Raw genomic sequence first — 15,909 nt, 5'->3', positions numbered from 1 at the left:
AATGCTTTATCATTGAAACTCTATAAGCTATGGAAGGAAAATACTTGCTAAGCACACCTGGCTTAGGAAGCGGAGCCCAGGTGTAGGCTGGGATGACTTTAGTGTTGTGTTGGTGTCCACTTGCCCTGTCCTTACTCTTGGCTAGGGATGTGCTCATCACTGCCAATGGAGAGAGCAGCCCAGGGCTGGCACTGTGGTCCAGCCTCAGAGCTGCTGCGCTCTTACAGCTGCACCTTCTGTGCTTCACCAGTTCCGTTTACGTTGCAATACTCATTAAATCTCTCTTGGCACTCTGTCAGAAGCTTTGTTGGGTTTTGTCAAAGCAGTGTAAACAACAGGAATAGTTAAAACACAAAGGAATGATCCCATGACTTATGTACAATGTCCCCTATTACAAAAAGTATTTATTTTTTCCTTAGAACAGAGCTCAATAAATATCTTTACTAAAGCTGCAATGTCTTAGCAAAACAATTTTGCTTTTGTATTATATTAAAAATGTTTTTTTCCTGATCTTGACATTTTAGCAAACTACTGGCCTCAGCAGTATGAACCAAAATGTTAGTGTTTCCCTATACTGAAATTCATCCTTACTTTTACAGGATAAACTTGGAAACAGCACTCTGAAAAGAAAAAAGGGACCATTTGATTAATATTAGTAACTGTTCAAAAGAGAAGCACTTCTGTTGTGTGTTACAACCTCTCAAGAAATTTTTCTGCAATTGAAAGCATGGCTTCAAAATGCCCAGATATATCAGAGGTTCAGATTTTCAGGAGAAGAGCAACCCAAGCGAGAAGCATGTGAACACTTAACATACAGTGCTGAAATTGGCTAAGAAGGAGTATAACTTTCTACTCACTTTTCTCAGAAGGTATTTCTATCAAAAAAAAAAAAAAAAAACTTCCAAGTTTCCAGGCATTAAAAGCAAAACTTTTACCTTCTAACACCAGCAGACAGAATAACTTTATGGAGAAGCACCAGCCCCTCAACTTTACTTCCTGTAATGCAACATAAATGCACCTCTCCCAATACCCAGCACAGACCATACGTACGCGTAAACAGAGCCATGAAAGAGCTGTGCACTGACTGTTTTCCTGAGTTTTCCATAATGATCTACAGTGAAATCCTGGCATTATTCAAGTCAGGACTATACTGTTCGCTTTGTTCCACCATTCTTAACACAGGCATAATTATTTCATACTCTTGGGAATATGTTGCTTAATGACCTTTATAAAAAAAAGAACTAAGCTGTGTAGCTCTTTAACTGAGCATTTACGTGCCTACTTTTTCTTTTTTTACTAGTCTAGAATATAAGAATAGTGCATGAGACCTTAATTTGAAAGCAGGAAGAAAAACAAAGAGAGAAGCCAGTAATTCTTCCAAAACTGTATATTTTCTGTAAATGGAAAAAATTTGGAACTCTCAAACCTGTTTCACAAACATATGCACCTTCAAAAAGATTCTACAGCTTACAGAAGTCATTAAATATGTTTTGTAAGAGATTCTTCTTTCTAAACTACTTACCTTTTTCACTGTTAAACCAGTATCTACTGAAGCTTTGCAAGAGGGGGAAATGATGGTAATTAGTGAGTTGAAGTAACTACTCTTCTGTGTTCAAGAAAAAGAACTGTGGAGACCTGTGAAGAATGTACAGGCTTTCTATTGAAAGAGTACACCCCATAAATATTTATAACAGTCTTTGGCAATATGCTAATCCAAGGCAAGTAATTTTCCCTCTCTCAGAAAGAATCATGAAAAAACAATTAAGGTGATTTAATTACTGCCATGCACAGACAGCAGATTTTGAACTCTTGACAGATGAACATTGATCACAGTGCCATGTTATCCTAACCCCATAACACAAGACTCTGAAAAGAATGGACAATTAAACCTAGATCATTTCCATTACCTTCCTGCAGTACTTTGGGCTCGATCCAAATCCCAGGGAAGCCAATGGGAGTAGAAGCCAGACTTTCCAAGTACTGACTGAAAGCTCCAATTTTAAATAAAACAGAAGTAGGTTTCATGCAAGCTTACAGATCTTCAGGACACTAAAGTAAATTTAGCTTTGCAACCCTTTTCTGAATCATTTAAATCTGAGTTTAAAAATAAGTGTACATGGCAAAAAAATGCTTAAGAAATATTTAACTTTTCTGTCCTTCACAGTTACCCCTACAGAATTTCAACTATATTAAACTTTCTTCATTTATATACACCTATAAAACCATTTGGTGGCTATTCCTACCCTAAGTCCTTAATCCATGGTGGGGGAAACAGAAATCTGCATTAAATAAAAATTTTTGGAGCTGGAATTTTTCCAAAAGTGGACTAAATCTTAAATTTCTTATTTAGGTTAGAGGAGGGAGCATGTTTATGCGAATATCGTCCAAAAGTTATGCTTTGAATCCTTATGGAATACATTAATAGTAATGCAACCAAACAGAAAGAGTGCTTCACTTAACATTTTACTCTACTGGCCAGGATTTTAATGGAATTAAAACTGCTTCATTTTGATTCTATTCCTTTGAGAATAATGTTGCAATTATGCCATATGTCTCAACCTATGACCAGGAGCCGGAGCGCTGGGTTTTGCTGATGTGGGCTTGCAAGCCTTTGGTACACACATGGTCCAGTTGGATTTTTACAACTGCTGCCCAGTGTAATCTTCGATAAAGCCTTGCATTTCCATAGCCCTCAGTAACCTCAGCAGTGAAAATACAGACAACTGTGAGTAGGCTGTCTTTGAACTCTGCTTTGGAAATCTATGCTTCTGTAAAATCTTAAGAGTGCAGAAGTGAACTGTCTATCAAAAAGTTTGTCTGACTCCCATCTAGAGGTTTTCTCCTGACTTTCACAAAAAGTAATTTTTAATAACAAATAAAAGCACTTCACCAGGTATCAAAGCACAAAAATGTTGTGCTTTAATTAACACAATTGGCAGGATTTTTAATGGGCACTGATTTTCTGAAGCACTCAGGGACTTTTCTGTCTAGCCTCAGCAAGTACTTCCTTGCATTTCGAATTTCAGGTCACACATCTGAAAACCACACAAAAATGTTACATTTTCTGGGTGTCGATGTTTACAGTGGACCAGAGAACATTTCCAGGCCTCTATCACTACGCACAACCATCCAGGATTCTTCATGGTACCACTGCCCAGACACAGCCATCAGAATTTGGCTGCTCCTTTAAATTCTGTTAAGGAGAGATCCCTCCCCTCCTTTTTCTGGCAATGTTTCCTTCTTCTCTGAAGCAACTACTAAACAAAGTACAGAATTAGGAATGGGTTCCAGAAACCCCAAATATTACACTGTATTTAAATGAAGGATCAATCTTGACACTGCACCACACATCAGCTTAAGAGCACACTATTTCACTGATGCAGCAATCTGAAGAAAGGCTAATTCATATCAGGTTATTCCATATAACATCCTGTAATTCTATAATGCATGACAGACTTAAAACAAACTTGTGTAGGGAAGTAGTAGAGTTCACTGTTTTCCCCTAAAACCTTTCTGGTGAGAGCTGACATGTAACTTGAAGGACAACAGTACAAATTTCCGTTTGCCTGCAGAGAGCTTTCCCTCTGTGCCTTGTCAGAGCAACTGATACAGTCTAACCGCAGAATGGTTTCTGAAGGAATTAAACACCTCCTTCTCTCGGGCTGTATTCTCGCACTGTGGTGTACGTGCAGGATTTTTTGGGAGGAGGGAGGACACGCTGTGTTTCAGCAGCAGTGCACATGACAGCAGAACTGCAGGACCCTTAGTCTGAAGCTCCCTCTGTTTCGCATCTTTCCCCCAACAGACTTCCTGCTTTTAGCTCTGGGTGTGTTCCAGCCATCTCAAAAGGCAGGTTACCTGCAGGCTTGAAATTATTCTCAAATATAGGGAATTTTATAACAAAGCTATTTTTTTTATATATTCTCGTAATAGCCTTTAAGATGTTTTACATCTCCAGAGGAAATGAGGACCTGAGAAATCTTGCAGTATGCTCTGTTTCAAAAAAGGAAAATGACATTCCATGGTCTTACTGAAGACCATACATCCATGTCAGGGCACTCTCTGCATTCTGGCAATGTCTTATCTATTCTTCATCAATGAAAAATAACCCATATTTTGAGATACTGTGTCAAAAGAAAACAAGAAGAGTCAAAGTTGCAGAAGAGCTGGAACAAAACTTGAGCAAAACCTGTCTACTTTCCACCCATGCTAGCAAAGCTTCCTCACACCACAGCTCTGCTCAACACACCTGTCACAGGAGCTGTCAGGGACTTAGAGGGTGACTAGCCTCATGGCTCTGGCAGGACAACTCTCATTTTCAGCTACAGCCCTAAACGCTGCTTACAGACAGGATTGTCCCAGGTCAGGACATGCACACAACAGGGTGGGGACACAACCAGGTTGCAAACCGGAGAAGCTTCCAGGTATGTTTTGCTAAAAAAAAAAAAAAAAAAAAAAAAAAGAAAATAAAGAAAATATGTGTAATGGTCAGCTTTATGGCTTTTTTTTTTAAACTTTTTTTTATTCTTACAAACCCATTTGCATTGGTAGTTTTTGCTTAATTTTAAGAGTTGGGACACTAGAAGTAGTCAACCTCTAGGCTTGCAGTGCAAGAGTGAAGACTATAAAATCAATTCAAGTGTCCAGCGCCAAAAATGTCCAGCTGTGTGCACAACAAAGTCCTTTCCCAGCAACATACAAATACAGGAAAAATATGTAGCAAAAAAGCTGAATAAATTATAAATACTTGAGAAATGTGGTGCAAAATGTAATGTAAGGAGAGCTGAACTAAGGCACTCGTTTCCATTTGTTACTGAGGACACCCTCTCTGTTTTACAGGGTCACTCCTCAGTGAGAAGGGTCATCCAAACCAGACCCAAATCTGAAAATACAGAACCGTGTACGAGATGGACAACATCTTTCACTTCACAATGCACGACTCAAAGGTGTTACCAAAGTTCTCCTGATAAACACACCATCAGCAAGTATTTTAACTCCTCCTTCGTCCCAGTTTTAGACTTGTCAGTTGTGTGAAAAGAAGTCACCAGTCTATTTTAAGCAAAAACATTTCTGCAGAAGTCCCTGTTGGCTGCTATTAGCCAGATGGGATCTACATGCGAGCTTGGGGAGCGGTATCAAAGTGTGTTGAGTGACAAAAACCAGGGCTTCCCATTCCAGCCTCAGATCCATCCCCAAAACAAAGCTGTTCAAGCTGCCGCAGCCATGGCAAAGGTGGGACGAGCACGCAAGCCTGTCATGGGTTTGACAGGTGCTCGCAAACAGTGAATCGTATTGTTACAGAGTCCATTGAGCTAAAAGAAAATAACAAAAAAAGGACAAAGCACACCATTGCTGTCGCATTACTGTGTCTTTCAAATGGATCTGAGAACAGGACAACTGGGATCCCAAGTTAAATCTGTAGCGAACATGCCACCAAGTTTTCACACGAGTGCTCTTGACTAATCGGGTAAGTGGAGTCAAGCCCAAATCCAGACCTCAAAAATTCACTTCAAGAGGGGAAAAGCAAAGCCCACGCTACTCAGTCTCCTTGCTGTCTCTTTCTCTCTCTCTCAAAAAAAAAAAAAAAAAAAAAAGAAAAAGAAAAAACGGACAAAAAGCCAAAAAGGAGAACAATTCCACAAGCCACAGCAATGCGAGCCTACGCACATCCATCTTTCACTGGCAGAAACTGAAGCTCCTGCTTAAAAACCACCAGACTTGGGGCAGTCTCCGGGACGGGGCCCTCGGCGCGCTGGCTGTCTCCCTCCCGAGCCGGGCCTCACTCCGGGCGCGGGGTGCGGCCGCCTGCCCCAGCCCGGCCGGCTCCCCTCGGCTCCGCTCGCCCCGCGCCGGCAGTAGCGGGGGGCGGCGGGGGCCGGCGGGGCGGCGGCGGGGCCGCCCCCGGGGCAGCCGCAGCAGCGCAGGGTGTAGTTGCGGCCGCCGTTGTTGTCCCAGAACTCGCCCTGCGGGCCGCGGTAGCGGATGGCGAAGTGCAGGGCCGAGCCCTCCCGCAGGCTCGGCGGGACGCACAGGGTGAAGCCGTAGCGCTCGGCCGGCGGCTCGGGGGGCAGGGGCGCGGCCGGGACGTCCACGAAGGACAGCCACTCGTTGAAGGTGTAGCGCACCGTCACCTCCTTGGGGCCGGGGCCGCCCAGCACTTGCACCGTGCCCCGCACGTCGGTGGGCGCCGCGGGCCGCCCCAGGCGCTCCAGGCAGACGCGCTGCCGCCGCAGCCGCTCGGTGCCGGGCTCGCCGCCGTCGGGGAAGTCGGGCACCAGGAGCAGCGCGGGCGGCGGGGGCCCGGCGCCGGGCGACGGCGGGTCCCGCTCCTCGCCGGGCGGGCTCTGCAGGTGCGACAGCGCGGCGGGCGGCACCTGCGGCTCCTCGGCGTCGCTGAAGTGCTTGACGCTGGCGAGGCTCAGCCCCAGCGAGTCGGCGAACTGCACCCGCTTCTTGCACTTGCCGCAACAATCTTCGCCCGCCGCCGCCTCCCCCTCCTCTTCCTCCTCCTCCCCCTCCTCCTGCCGCTCGCCGGGGCCGGGGGACGGCGCCCGCCCGCAGCGCCGCAGCTCCAGCAGCACCAGCCGCTCCCCCGCCGCCTCCCGCTTGGCGTCGCGGGGCACCGCGGGGGCCGCGCCGCGGAGCCGCCGCTCCTCGGCCGCCAGCTCCTGCCGCGGGCGTGCGGGGCTCGCCATGGCGGGGCGCCCCGCTGGGCCCGCCCCGGCCGCCCCTGTGCCGGCAGGCGGACGGGCCGGCACCGCTTTATCCGGCGCCCCCGCCGCAGGCCCCGGGCTGGGGGCGCGCCCCCCCGCCGGCCCCGGAGCCTCCCCGCGGGGCTGGGGCTGGGGCGGCCGCGGGCGGGGGCGGGACCTCCCTGGACGGGCAACGCGGAAACAGCCGCGACGGGCGGCCCCGCACGTCCTCCCGCCCGCCGGGGGCCGCCGTTACCAGGGCGCGGAGCAGCGAGCAGAGAGAAACGCTCCGGGTTTTACGGGCTTGGAGGAGAGACGGGCCCCGGCCAGAGGCGCCCCCCGCGGGGTCGCCCCGCCGCCCCGCCCCACACACCCTGGCCGGGGGGCTCCTGGAGCCTGTATTCCTGTAATTAATTTGTTGTTGTTGTTGTTGTTGTTGTTGTTGTTGTTGTTGTTGTTGTTATCATCATCGTCGTCGTTATTTAGGCTTCCACCCGTCGGAGGTTCACCGAAGAAAGAGCCCGGAGGGTGAGGATTAAGCAGGAAGCCCCCAGCCCGGCATCACCGAGGAGTTCCGTCCACCCAGGGAACGGGAGGCGGTGGGAGTTGAGCTGCCCCTCGGGACCGGGGCTGAGCCGCCGCCCTCCCCACCGGCCTGGGCGTGAGAAGGGCTGGGTGCTGCCCGTGAGCCGCGCTCGCCTGCTGCTGAGGGTTTGTGGGACCCCCGGCTTTCGTGTGTAAATCGGTTTCCACCCATCCTAACTGCAGAGAAAATCTTGGAGACCAGAGCTTGAGGACAAAACCCCAATGGTAAAACAAACTTCAAAGGCATTAACTTTTTAAAGTACAGTATGTTTTGTCAGCAAATATCTATTTTTCACCCACAGCCGGTACTTAACTGTACTGTTACCTGTGTAAAATCAAGTCCAAAGGCTCAGGAGGCACACACGTGTGCACAAACACCCTTTTAGAAGGTCAGGCTATCTCCAAAGTTTCCAATTAAAAACAAAATCAAGAAAGGAAAACAAAATACAGGCACTGTCCCTAAATATATAAAGAGAAGTAGAATCCCTCCCACTTTTATTTTGTAGGCATGACACATAGTAAACAGCATCCTTGATAACAACATGTTTTTTATAAGTAGAATGAGGTTTCCAAATTTGGAACTGAGAAATTTCCAAACTTGGTTCTATACTTTGTGCGTGCCACACCAATTGTCTGGGGTGATTTGCACAGATGATTGCAAAAATACTACATTATTAAACTTCCCTCCGTTCTTTTTCTCATGGAAGAGACACCAAAAAGCATATGCAGACAACCCAGTGCTTTTTGAAGCAACATGGATTTTGAAGCAATATGGATTTAGGAAGGAGGTTTGTTTGTTTTGCATAGGTTGTTTTATTTTTAGCATCAGTCTGCTTGCCAAAAAGCAGCTTCCCAGTGTGAGTGAATACACTGCAGTTCAACTGAGTGTGCAGTCTGTGTCTGGCAGAGGACTGAATGTCAGAGCAGCAGAAACATCACCAAACAGTTTTCTTAGCAGGCACTGCTGTGAGGATGTTCTTGCTACACCTTGACGGAAGAGCTGCACCGCAAGCAGTTCCTTAGGAATGCCGGATAATCTGACTACTCGACATTTGTTTGTCATTTGGTTTAGGGCACTGTAAGAAGAGGAACGAAGGACAAACATCCTGCCTGGCACCCGCTGTGCTGATGGAAAACATGAACACCAGTTTGCCATCAGCTGCTGATCACCAGCTCTGCTGGAGGCTGCCACGTTCGGCAGGCTGTTGGCTAAACCCTTCATGGCAGCGTTCCTTTGCCCTGTCCGCTCCAAGGGAGCTGGTGTGCCACCGTTTCAGCTCTTCGAACCGAACAGCCTCAACTTCATGGTGCTAAACCACAGACCGTGGTCCTGAGTTACTCAGCTGAGCTCTGTGGTGCAGCACAGGAAGGAGGAACACAATTGTCCTCTTCCTGGACATGGCAGCACACGAGCTGGTGTCACCTGTTTGCATCATCAGTCCAACCTGCTGGTGTCTCCAGCAGAGCAGTGGACGGAAATTTCGGGTCTCTCCCAAACTCTCCTGTTATGTAACATTCACGGTGATGAAAACAGGTTGCAAGCACTTTCTTACTTGTGCCTGGAGGTGAGACCTCCTCACTCAGCTGTCTGAGGCTTGTGGCACCTCTAATTACCAAGCTGGAAGGAAGAAAAATTAATAGATGATGCTTAGGATAAGAGTGCTTAGTACTTAAAATATGTTTACCTAAAATACAGCACTGCTGCTTTAATTTCCTAAAGTGCTATCTATTATGTGGTGAGGAAAGCAGAAATGAAGAAACCAGCCCTTACTTCCTCATGTGGAGGCTATCCCAGCTTGCCAGATCATTAACAAACGTTTTAAGCAGCGAAGGGAAAAAATTATGCCATTTGCTCATAAGGCAAAACCATTTGGACTACTACAAATTTCGTAGTAATGTGAAAGGTTTAAGCAAAATAAGGGACAGCAAAAAGAGAAAACAACTGTAAATATTGATAAGAGTTAAGTAATATGGTAGCAATTAATACACATTTCTTATATGTTCCATAACTCTGCGAGACAGGCCTGCAAAAAGATCTACAATTCATAGAAAATAAGCTAAAGCAGTTAAGCCAACATGAATCCCTACTGCAGGAAAATAATTAAAATCAAGGAATTAACAGCACACAAACTCATATTTTAGCGGGAATCAACTGCTACGATTTCGAAAGGAGTAATTTAAAATCAGATGAACCTTTAGAACAGATGTTCAACTACACAGCAAACCCTGCCAAAGGACATGAGTTAAGGAGGCATTTAGTGTTCTCTTATGTGTTTTAAAATGGCTTCTCCTAAAAGAATGGTGCAACCAGGGTCTCAGGCTTCTAAGTACTATTTACCACATTTGCTCTTACAGAAAATGTTGTGATAAAAGCTGAGAGATTTCCTAGTAAAAGAGAGATAGCATTATTAGCAGCCATGAGGCTTTTTGCGTTCCCTAAGCTTGGACCAGATATGTTTAGGGTTATCAACTACACACAGCATCAACACAGCACTTAAATTTCCCTGCTTCTTGTTTCACAACAGCCCACCTTGACCTCATCCTGTAATCAGCACACACATTTTGTAGAAACATTTCAATCTCAAGATGATTACTGAAAATGACATTAAAAAAAAGAATGTGAAATTCACTGGTAAGCAATCCATGGTATTGCTTTTCAATTCTGACTATGATTGCATGGGAATGTATTTCTCAGCAGTCATTAGATCAGGGATTTTGGGTCAGGAGCTATATTTGATATGGAGCTTGGTAAGTTGGTGAAGCTGCTTGGATCAATAGTTGTCATCATTTGAGCAGAAAATTAATATGAACATATTTGTTTGCAGACACCCAGAGTCAAGTAACTGGAGGAATCTGTGGATTCAACTAACATACACAATGTAAAACAGAAACCCATTCAAATACTGTTCATAATTTTTTCTAATGCACCTTTAATATTACCTTCAACTTCCAAACCTAAAGCTAGCAGATTTTCCAGTTAGTCCAAGGTAAAGTATTCAATTTTTTGGATGTACCTAGTTCAAATATGCCAGATCTCTCCAATTTCCTACTTATGTGTTAGATTTCCCATGACAATAGCTTGTCAGAAAATGTGAATGAGTCATAACTCCTAAGCCCTGTGAAACAATTTACAGGGATTTAGAAATAGGCAGGGATTATCACAGTTCACACACAAAATTAATACCACCTTTTTCAAATTCTAGCAGCATTCATTCAAACAATATTCTTGATTTGCTTTGAAAATTATGTAGCTCTTTATCCCGGTTTTAGCGGTCCTATTTTTTGTACAAAAATTCCAGCAAGGATATTAATAGCCTCCTTAATTATTAAAAACAACAAGTAAAATGCTCCCTATGCCATAGGAAATTCTAGCTTCTCTAGATTTCAATTTACTATGTTTATGAAGATGGTCAAACACTGAATGAAAAACTCAGTGGATCTATACAATATGAATAGAAATTATTCAGAAGTTAGATTATTAGACCTAATTTTCTTCTTTATGCAGGAAAACCAAGCAGCTGTACTTCAAAAAGGCATGCATAAGGTCCATAATGGGAGAAGTACTGAAATGGAAGCAAATAGATGGAAGTGATTACTTTAATTTCCAAATATTAAATACAAATACTTAAATGTAATTTCTGCAGGATGCCCAGCAAGCAAAACCCATTAGAACTTTGAATCCCTTAGACAGCACTTTTAGAGATGTCTGCTGTATAGTTTTTCTTGTGTCTCAGCAGACTTTCATCTGATGTTCCTAATGAGATTAAATGCATGAAAATACACTTATTCAGTTTTTCTGAACTACAGCAATGGCTGTGTTTCCTATAATGATGTTGAATGTCCTTTTCAGCTACTAATACCAAGTCTTTGGCAGTAAGGCAAGGAATGTCTCTTCATCTGAGTGATATGCTGACCTCACCCAGTGGTGGAGGTGGAGTTTTGTCATTGATTTCAGCAGGTCCAAGATTTCCCTGCATCTGGTATAAAATCACAGCCATTCTTCATGACAAGTAAATATATAGTAATGGCACAAAAGATTCTAAATTCAGAATGAAATTGGAATTAACTGTGACAAAACCATGTTGCACAAAAACTTTACATTCAGTAAGATTTCAGAAGCATTGCTTTGATCTTGTGGTTCATAAAGGCGTCAAGAGAGGTTTAATACCTTTTGTATTTATAAGGTATTTATCTAAACTTTTTATGTTCATGTGGTACACTGAAAATATTAGGCCATTTGTCAATCTTTTAATCAGTAAATTATATGGTGATAAAAAACCCCCTCCCATATACAAGTTGTCATCCTGCCTTCCTTATAGATTGTTGTTGCATTTCAACAATTTTACTCAAATAAACAGTCTCTGAAAAGGAAAAGTTCAGATTATCAGTGAGAAAAAATGGTTTCAGCTTCCAAAGGGTATTCACAGCATAGGAGTTGAAAAGGGTTTTGTTTTATGGGTTTTGTTTGTTTTAATGTGGATCTCCAGAAAGTTGCAGAACCGCATCTCTTTCAAAAGTTTCTGATGAACACTAGGATCCAGGTTCTCACATGTAAAACCTCTATGTTTATGTGGGGTTTTGTTCGGTTGTTCCAGGTTTTTGTTTTTTTTTAATCTAGGAAAAGTATAATTTGATCAAATTCTTGCCCCACATTATGCTAGCATACTGCTTTGGACTTCAGTGAGGAAGAAGCTTAATCTTACCCAGATTAGGTTGATATAAAGGGCATTCTACCTCCAAAATTATTGCTAAAGTATTAAAATAATTACCTTTTCTTTCTTGCCTTCTTTCTTAAATTGCTGGATTTTGCTCCTGCCCTGCCACCTAGCAGCCTGCCTTTGGAAAACATAACTCAGTGTCTTCTTAAAATTCTGTAAGGAAACTTATTCAAACAGAAGATGTTTACCTCTTGTCTAAGGACACTAAGAAATTCCAAATGCTTGACATACCCTCCAAAATTAACCACTGGAAAGCATATAAAACATGACAAAACAACACATCTCTAGATCACCTTTTAGAGTTGTTAGCACTTGAACATTACATGTCTGAGTCATTAGATTTTTTTCCCCCCTTCCTTTTTCCCCCCTCTACACCATTAGATTTTTTTCCTCATTGGAAGTGCAACATGAAAATGGAAAACAACATGAACTTGTACCCACATTAAATCTGTCTTTCTGTGTTTGCCTTTGTTACAAGCAGCAAGGTATGTAGCTCACTCAAAATCAATACTGGCATGAACTCATTTGGTCTCTCCCAGGACAACAGAATTTGCCAGCTGGTCAGAAGGACTCTCATGGCTGGCAAAACCTTGCTGGTCTTCAGAGCTGTGTTTGACATGGCACAACGGAACGCAAAACTGACCTCATCAGCTCAGATACCTCCCTGTCCTTTGGGAAAACAGAGTTGGGCAATCTAGCCTGTTTTAATAACTCCTGGCAAATGCAGGCCAACCTTTTCAGTCCAGCAGTCACAGCTGGGTAACTTGTACGTCACTCCCATTTCTCAGGACGTAAAACAGGAATAGGCTTCCAAGCAATCTTGCTGTATAAATGCTACATTAAAATTTGTTGGCTTGAATGTGTGGGTTTTTTTCACACTGTCAGAAAAGGAATTAATTCAACCCTGTCCCTCTGCAATTTCCCAGACTGCCTCAGTTACAGTCAGTTTTCAATAGCTCAGCTATGACACCAGATAGCAAAACAGGTACCTGATAGAGTACATCCTGTAAAGAGAGAGAATGTTTATCACAGTCATTTATATCGATTCTCATGGCTTATGAACATCACAACTTCATTTGAGGTACATACAAACCAGCGACTAGAAATCTGTAACACAATACTGTACTGCTAAAAGCACACCAGGAGACTTCAGAGTTGAATTTCAGTGAATAAAATAGGTTATGTAGTGGGCTGGATACAGAGAGATTTTTTTTTCTAAAGAATGTTAATGGTTTTTATGGTAGAAAAGAAAAAGGAGAAGAAATATTCACTGCTTTAATGTTAGTATGCCAGTCTAATATGTGAGCCTCTACTTGAAAACTCTCAAGTGCATGAACAAGAAACAGGACTGCATGATAGAGCCTAACCCTGTAAAAGCAAAAGACTGGCACAATAGCTGTCATTAACCGTACACAAACAAAGACTGCTGAAGTAGCCATCTATGAACGCAGGGATGCTTTGTCCTGCATCACCAGAAATAAAAATGGAGTTTTCTCTTTCACTGACTATAAAAACAGTTGAAGTCCCACAGTCTCAGTGAGTTCAGTTCCACAGCTTCAGCATCTTCAGCAGGAAAGGCAGAAAGGAAGCTCCATCTGGTGGTGTGGCTGATTGTCGTTGCTTTTCAGTTTCATCTGATTGCAAACACATTTCTGTCCAGCAACAAAATGAAAAATTGGAATAACGTGTAGAAGATCACTTGTCACACAAATGGAACCAGAGTTATCTAACACTTTAAAATCAGAAAACATTCTAAAACCAGGACTTTCTGTTTGAAGCAAATGAGAGTTGAAGCTTTTCAATAAAAGGCACACATGATCCTGCCAGGGTAGTAATCTAACAAACATGAAAGAGTTGCATTAGCACACTTCAAGAGGTGACCTGCTGAAGCCTGGGGTGGGGAGAAGAAAAGGCAGGAATCACTGGTTAAAGGATGAAGGAGGAGGTGTGTGAACATGAAGTCAGGGTTGCTGCTGCACCTGTGATATAAAAGTTGTTGTTGTTACTATTTATTATTATTGTTGTTGTTGTTGTTGTTGTTATTTTATTATAATTTGCAAAGAATTGCTGAACAAAGTGCAGTGATGCTGGTGGTGAGGTAAAATTATTTGACCTGACTTTCCAAGTAATTTTAGCAAGTATTTAATTCTGAGTATCTGTGTACGTGATTTCAGCAAAGTCACTGCTTTGTGGGATTGGGAAACATGTTCCCCCATGTTGATGCTATAAAATGTTATAAGCATTGTAAAGTATAAACCTAATTGGGTAGATGATCCTAGGTGTAGCCACTGAAGTTCTATGCTTACTGTCACACACAAATTCATGTCTGCTACTGCTCCTTCAAGAGCCAATGGCAACTTCTCTCAAGACATGTTCCTAATCCAAGTTTGTGTTAAACAACAGCAATTTTAAACACAGATGCACATAAACCTTATCCTGCAAACTCAGGTAAATAAAATACACTTTGTTTACTCTTTTGTAGTGCCCACATTTCAATGGGCAATATGCTGCATTTCATCAAATCAATGTATCATTACTTTTTTCCTAAATAATAGAACAGAGCCTAATATTAATTACCAAAAAATCCATGTTAAAAGAATGATGGGAGTTCAGATTCAAGCATCAATACACTAAAAATTGCCTGAAGTCACATTGCCTTTATAACCTTAATGCAGCCCTCTTTTAATTTTTTTTTTTATTTTTTTTTTTTTTTTTTGGAGCCCATCATTAAGCTTACAGCCTTTAATTATGCATTTTTAGGCCATTTTTCTTTCAGGACCGTCTCGTTAAGCACACAAGATAGACAGCTACTTAATGGTCTTGTCACTGCTTTCCTCCACATTACTCGAAGTGTAGCTGCAGGCCTGACTTATTGAACAGTATTCCAGTCCTGCTCTGAAGATGTGATCAGATTTCCTCACAGGATCCTCCATTGTGCTCAGCACCACAGTATCTTCAAGTGCTTCAGAAACAGTAGACTACTGTGAGATGAAATATTCCTGATTTTTAGCATTAGAGAGCTAAGCTACAGAGAGGTCAAGGTAAAAAGTGTGCCTTTATTCTAAGTGCTCATTTTGGAAGTGTGCAACTTGACTTTTGAAATTGCTTATGAGAATAGAAGATTTTTCATGGACTCAGCGTATCACTCCATTTGATTTCATCTAGAGCTCAGTACTTCTGAAATCTGACTGCTTAGGTTATTGGGGTAGAAAAATATCACTATGCATTAGGCAGCCAAGTTAGTTGGAGCAATTTGCATAGCACTGCCAGGTGCATAATGTCTGGAGCAGCAATAAAACTTAGTCCCATTAGGCTAGAAAATCACTTGCCTGTTTGTCAGGACCATCCTTTCCCTTTCTGTGTTCTTTGTAATTCAAAGAAAATGAAGTCCCACTCCTCCAGCCATGTAAGTAGTATGTGATCATGGCATTAAAACCTTACCAAATAATGTTATCATGATTCATATCACCATGAACTGGAATTTCAACCTTTATCAATTTCTTTTAGACTTTTTGTTCCTACTAGCTTGGCACAATTCAGAGCAGTTCCTTTTACAAGCCATCTGCAGATAATACATAGTTCAATACATTTTCATGCAGTAAACATTTAAGAATAAGTTCAGCAAAATATGTGTCCTTTGCTGGAGAGCTAATCTGCTGTAACACTGCTTCTTTCTCCATTTTCATATCCAACTAAAACAAAAAAACAAATCCCACATCTCCTATTTGTTTTCACTCCCAAACTGAGGAGACATTTAAAGGCTGCTACATCCGTGATTCAGTACATCTTTTCTAATGTCTCTGTAATATGATAGACTGTGAATACAACCTAATGGTGCCAAAACTGAGTTGTCTATCTTTTTACTCAGTGAAGCAGAAGGACTCACTTCAGTATGAAAATACTTCAAGAAGTCA

General features: G+C 42.8%; 1 protein-coding gene across 1 annotated transcript; it reads right to left on the bottom strand.

Moving 5' to 3' along the window:
• Nucleotides 1-5,207: 5,207 nt before the first annotated feature.
• Nucleotides 5,208-6,695, bottom strand: PPP1R3G (protein phosphatase 1 regulatory subunit 3G). Its single transcript, XM_088053482.1, has 2 exons — nucleotides 5,784-6,695; nucleotides 5,208-5,312 (listed from the first exon to the last, which is right to left on the bottom strand). The coding sequence occupies exons 1-2, from the start codon at nucleotides 6,693-6,695 to the stop codon at nucleotides 5,208-5,210; spliced, it is 1,017 nt and encodes a 338-aa protein (XP_087909608.1).
• Nucleotides 6,696-15,909: the final 9,214 nt, after the last annotated feature.

This window comes from Pseudopodoces humilis, chromosome 1, assembly GCF_049639895.1.
Source record: "Pseudopodoces humilis isolate 2021_Gansu_Grassland_sample_001 chromosome 1, ASM4963989v1, whole genome shotgun sequence".
Classification (NCBI taxonomy): domain Eukaryota; kingdom Metazoa; phylum Chordata; class Aves; order Passeriformes; family Paridae; genus Pseudopodoces; species Pseudopodoces humilis.
The sequence above is the reverse complement of the archived record's forward strand: the minus strand, read 5'-3'. Positions and strand labels throughout refer to the sequence as shown.

Coding starts and splice junctions, on each gene's coding strand:
- PPP1R3G (XM_088053482.1), bottom strand. CDS start 6,695: ATGGCGAGCCCCGCACGCCCGCGGCAGGAGCTGGCGGCCGAGGAGCGG. Junction 5,313..5,783: donor GGCCGCACCCCGCGCCCGGA/GTGAGGCCCGGC, acceptor ATTTTCTTTTAG/CTCAATGGACTCTGTAACAA.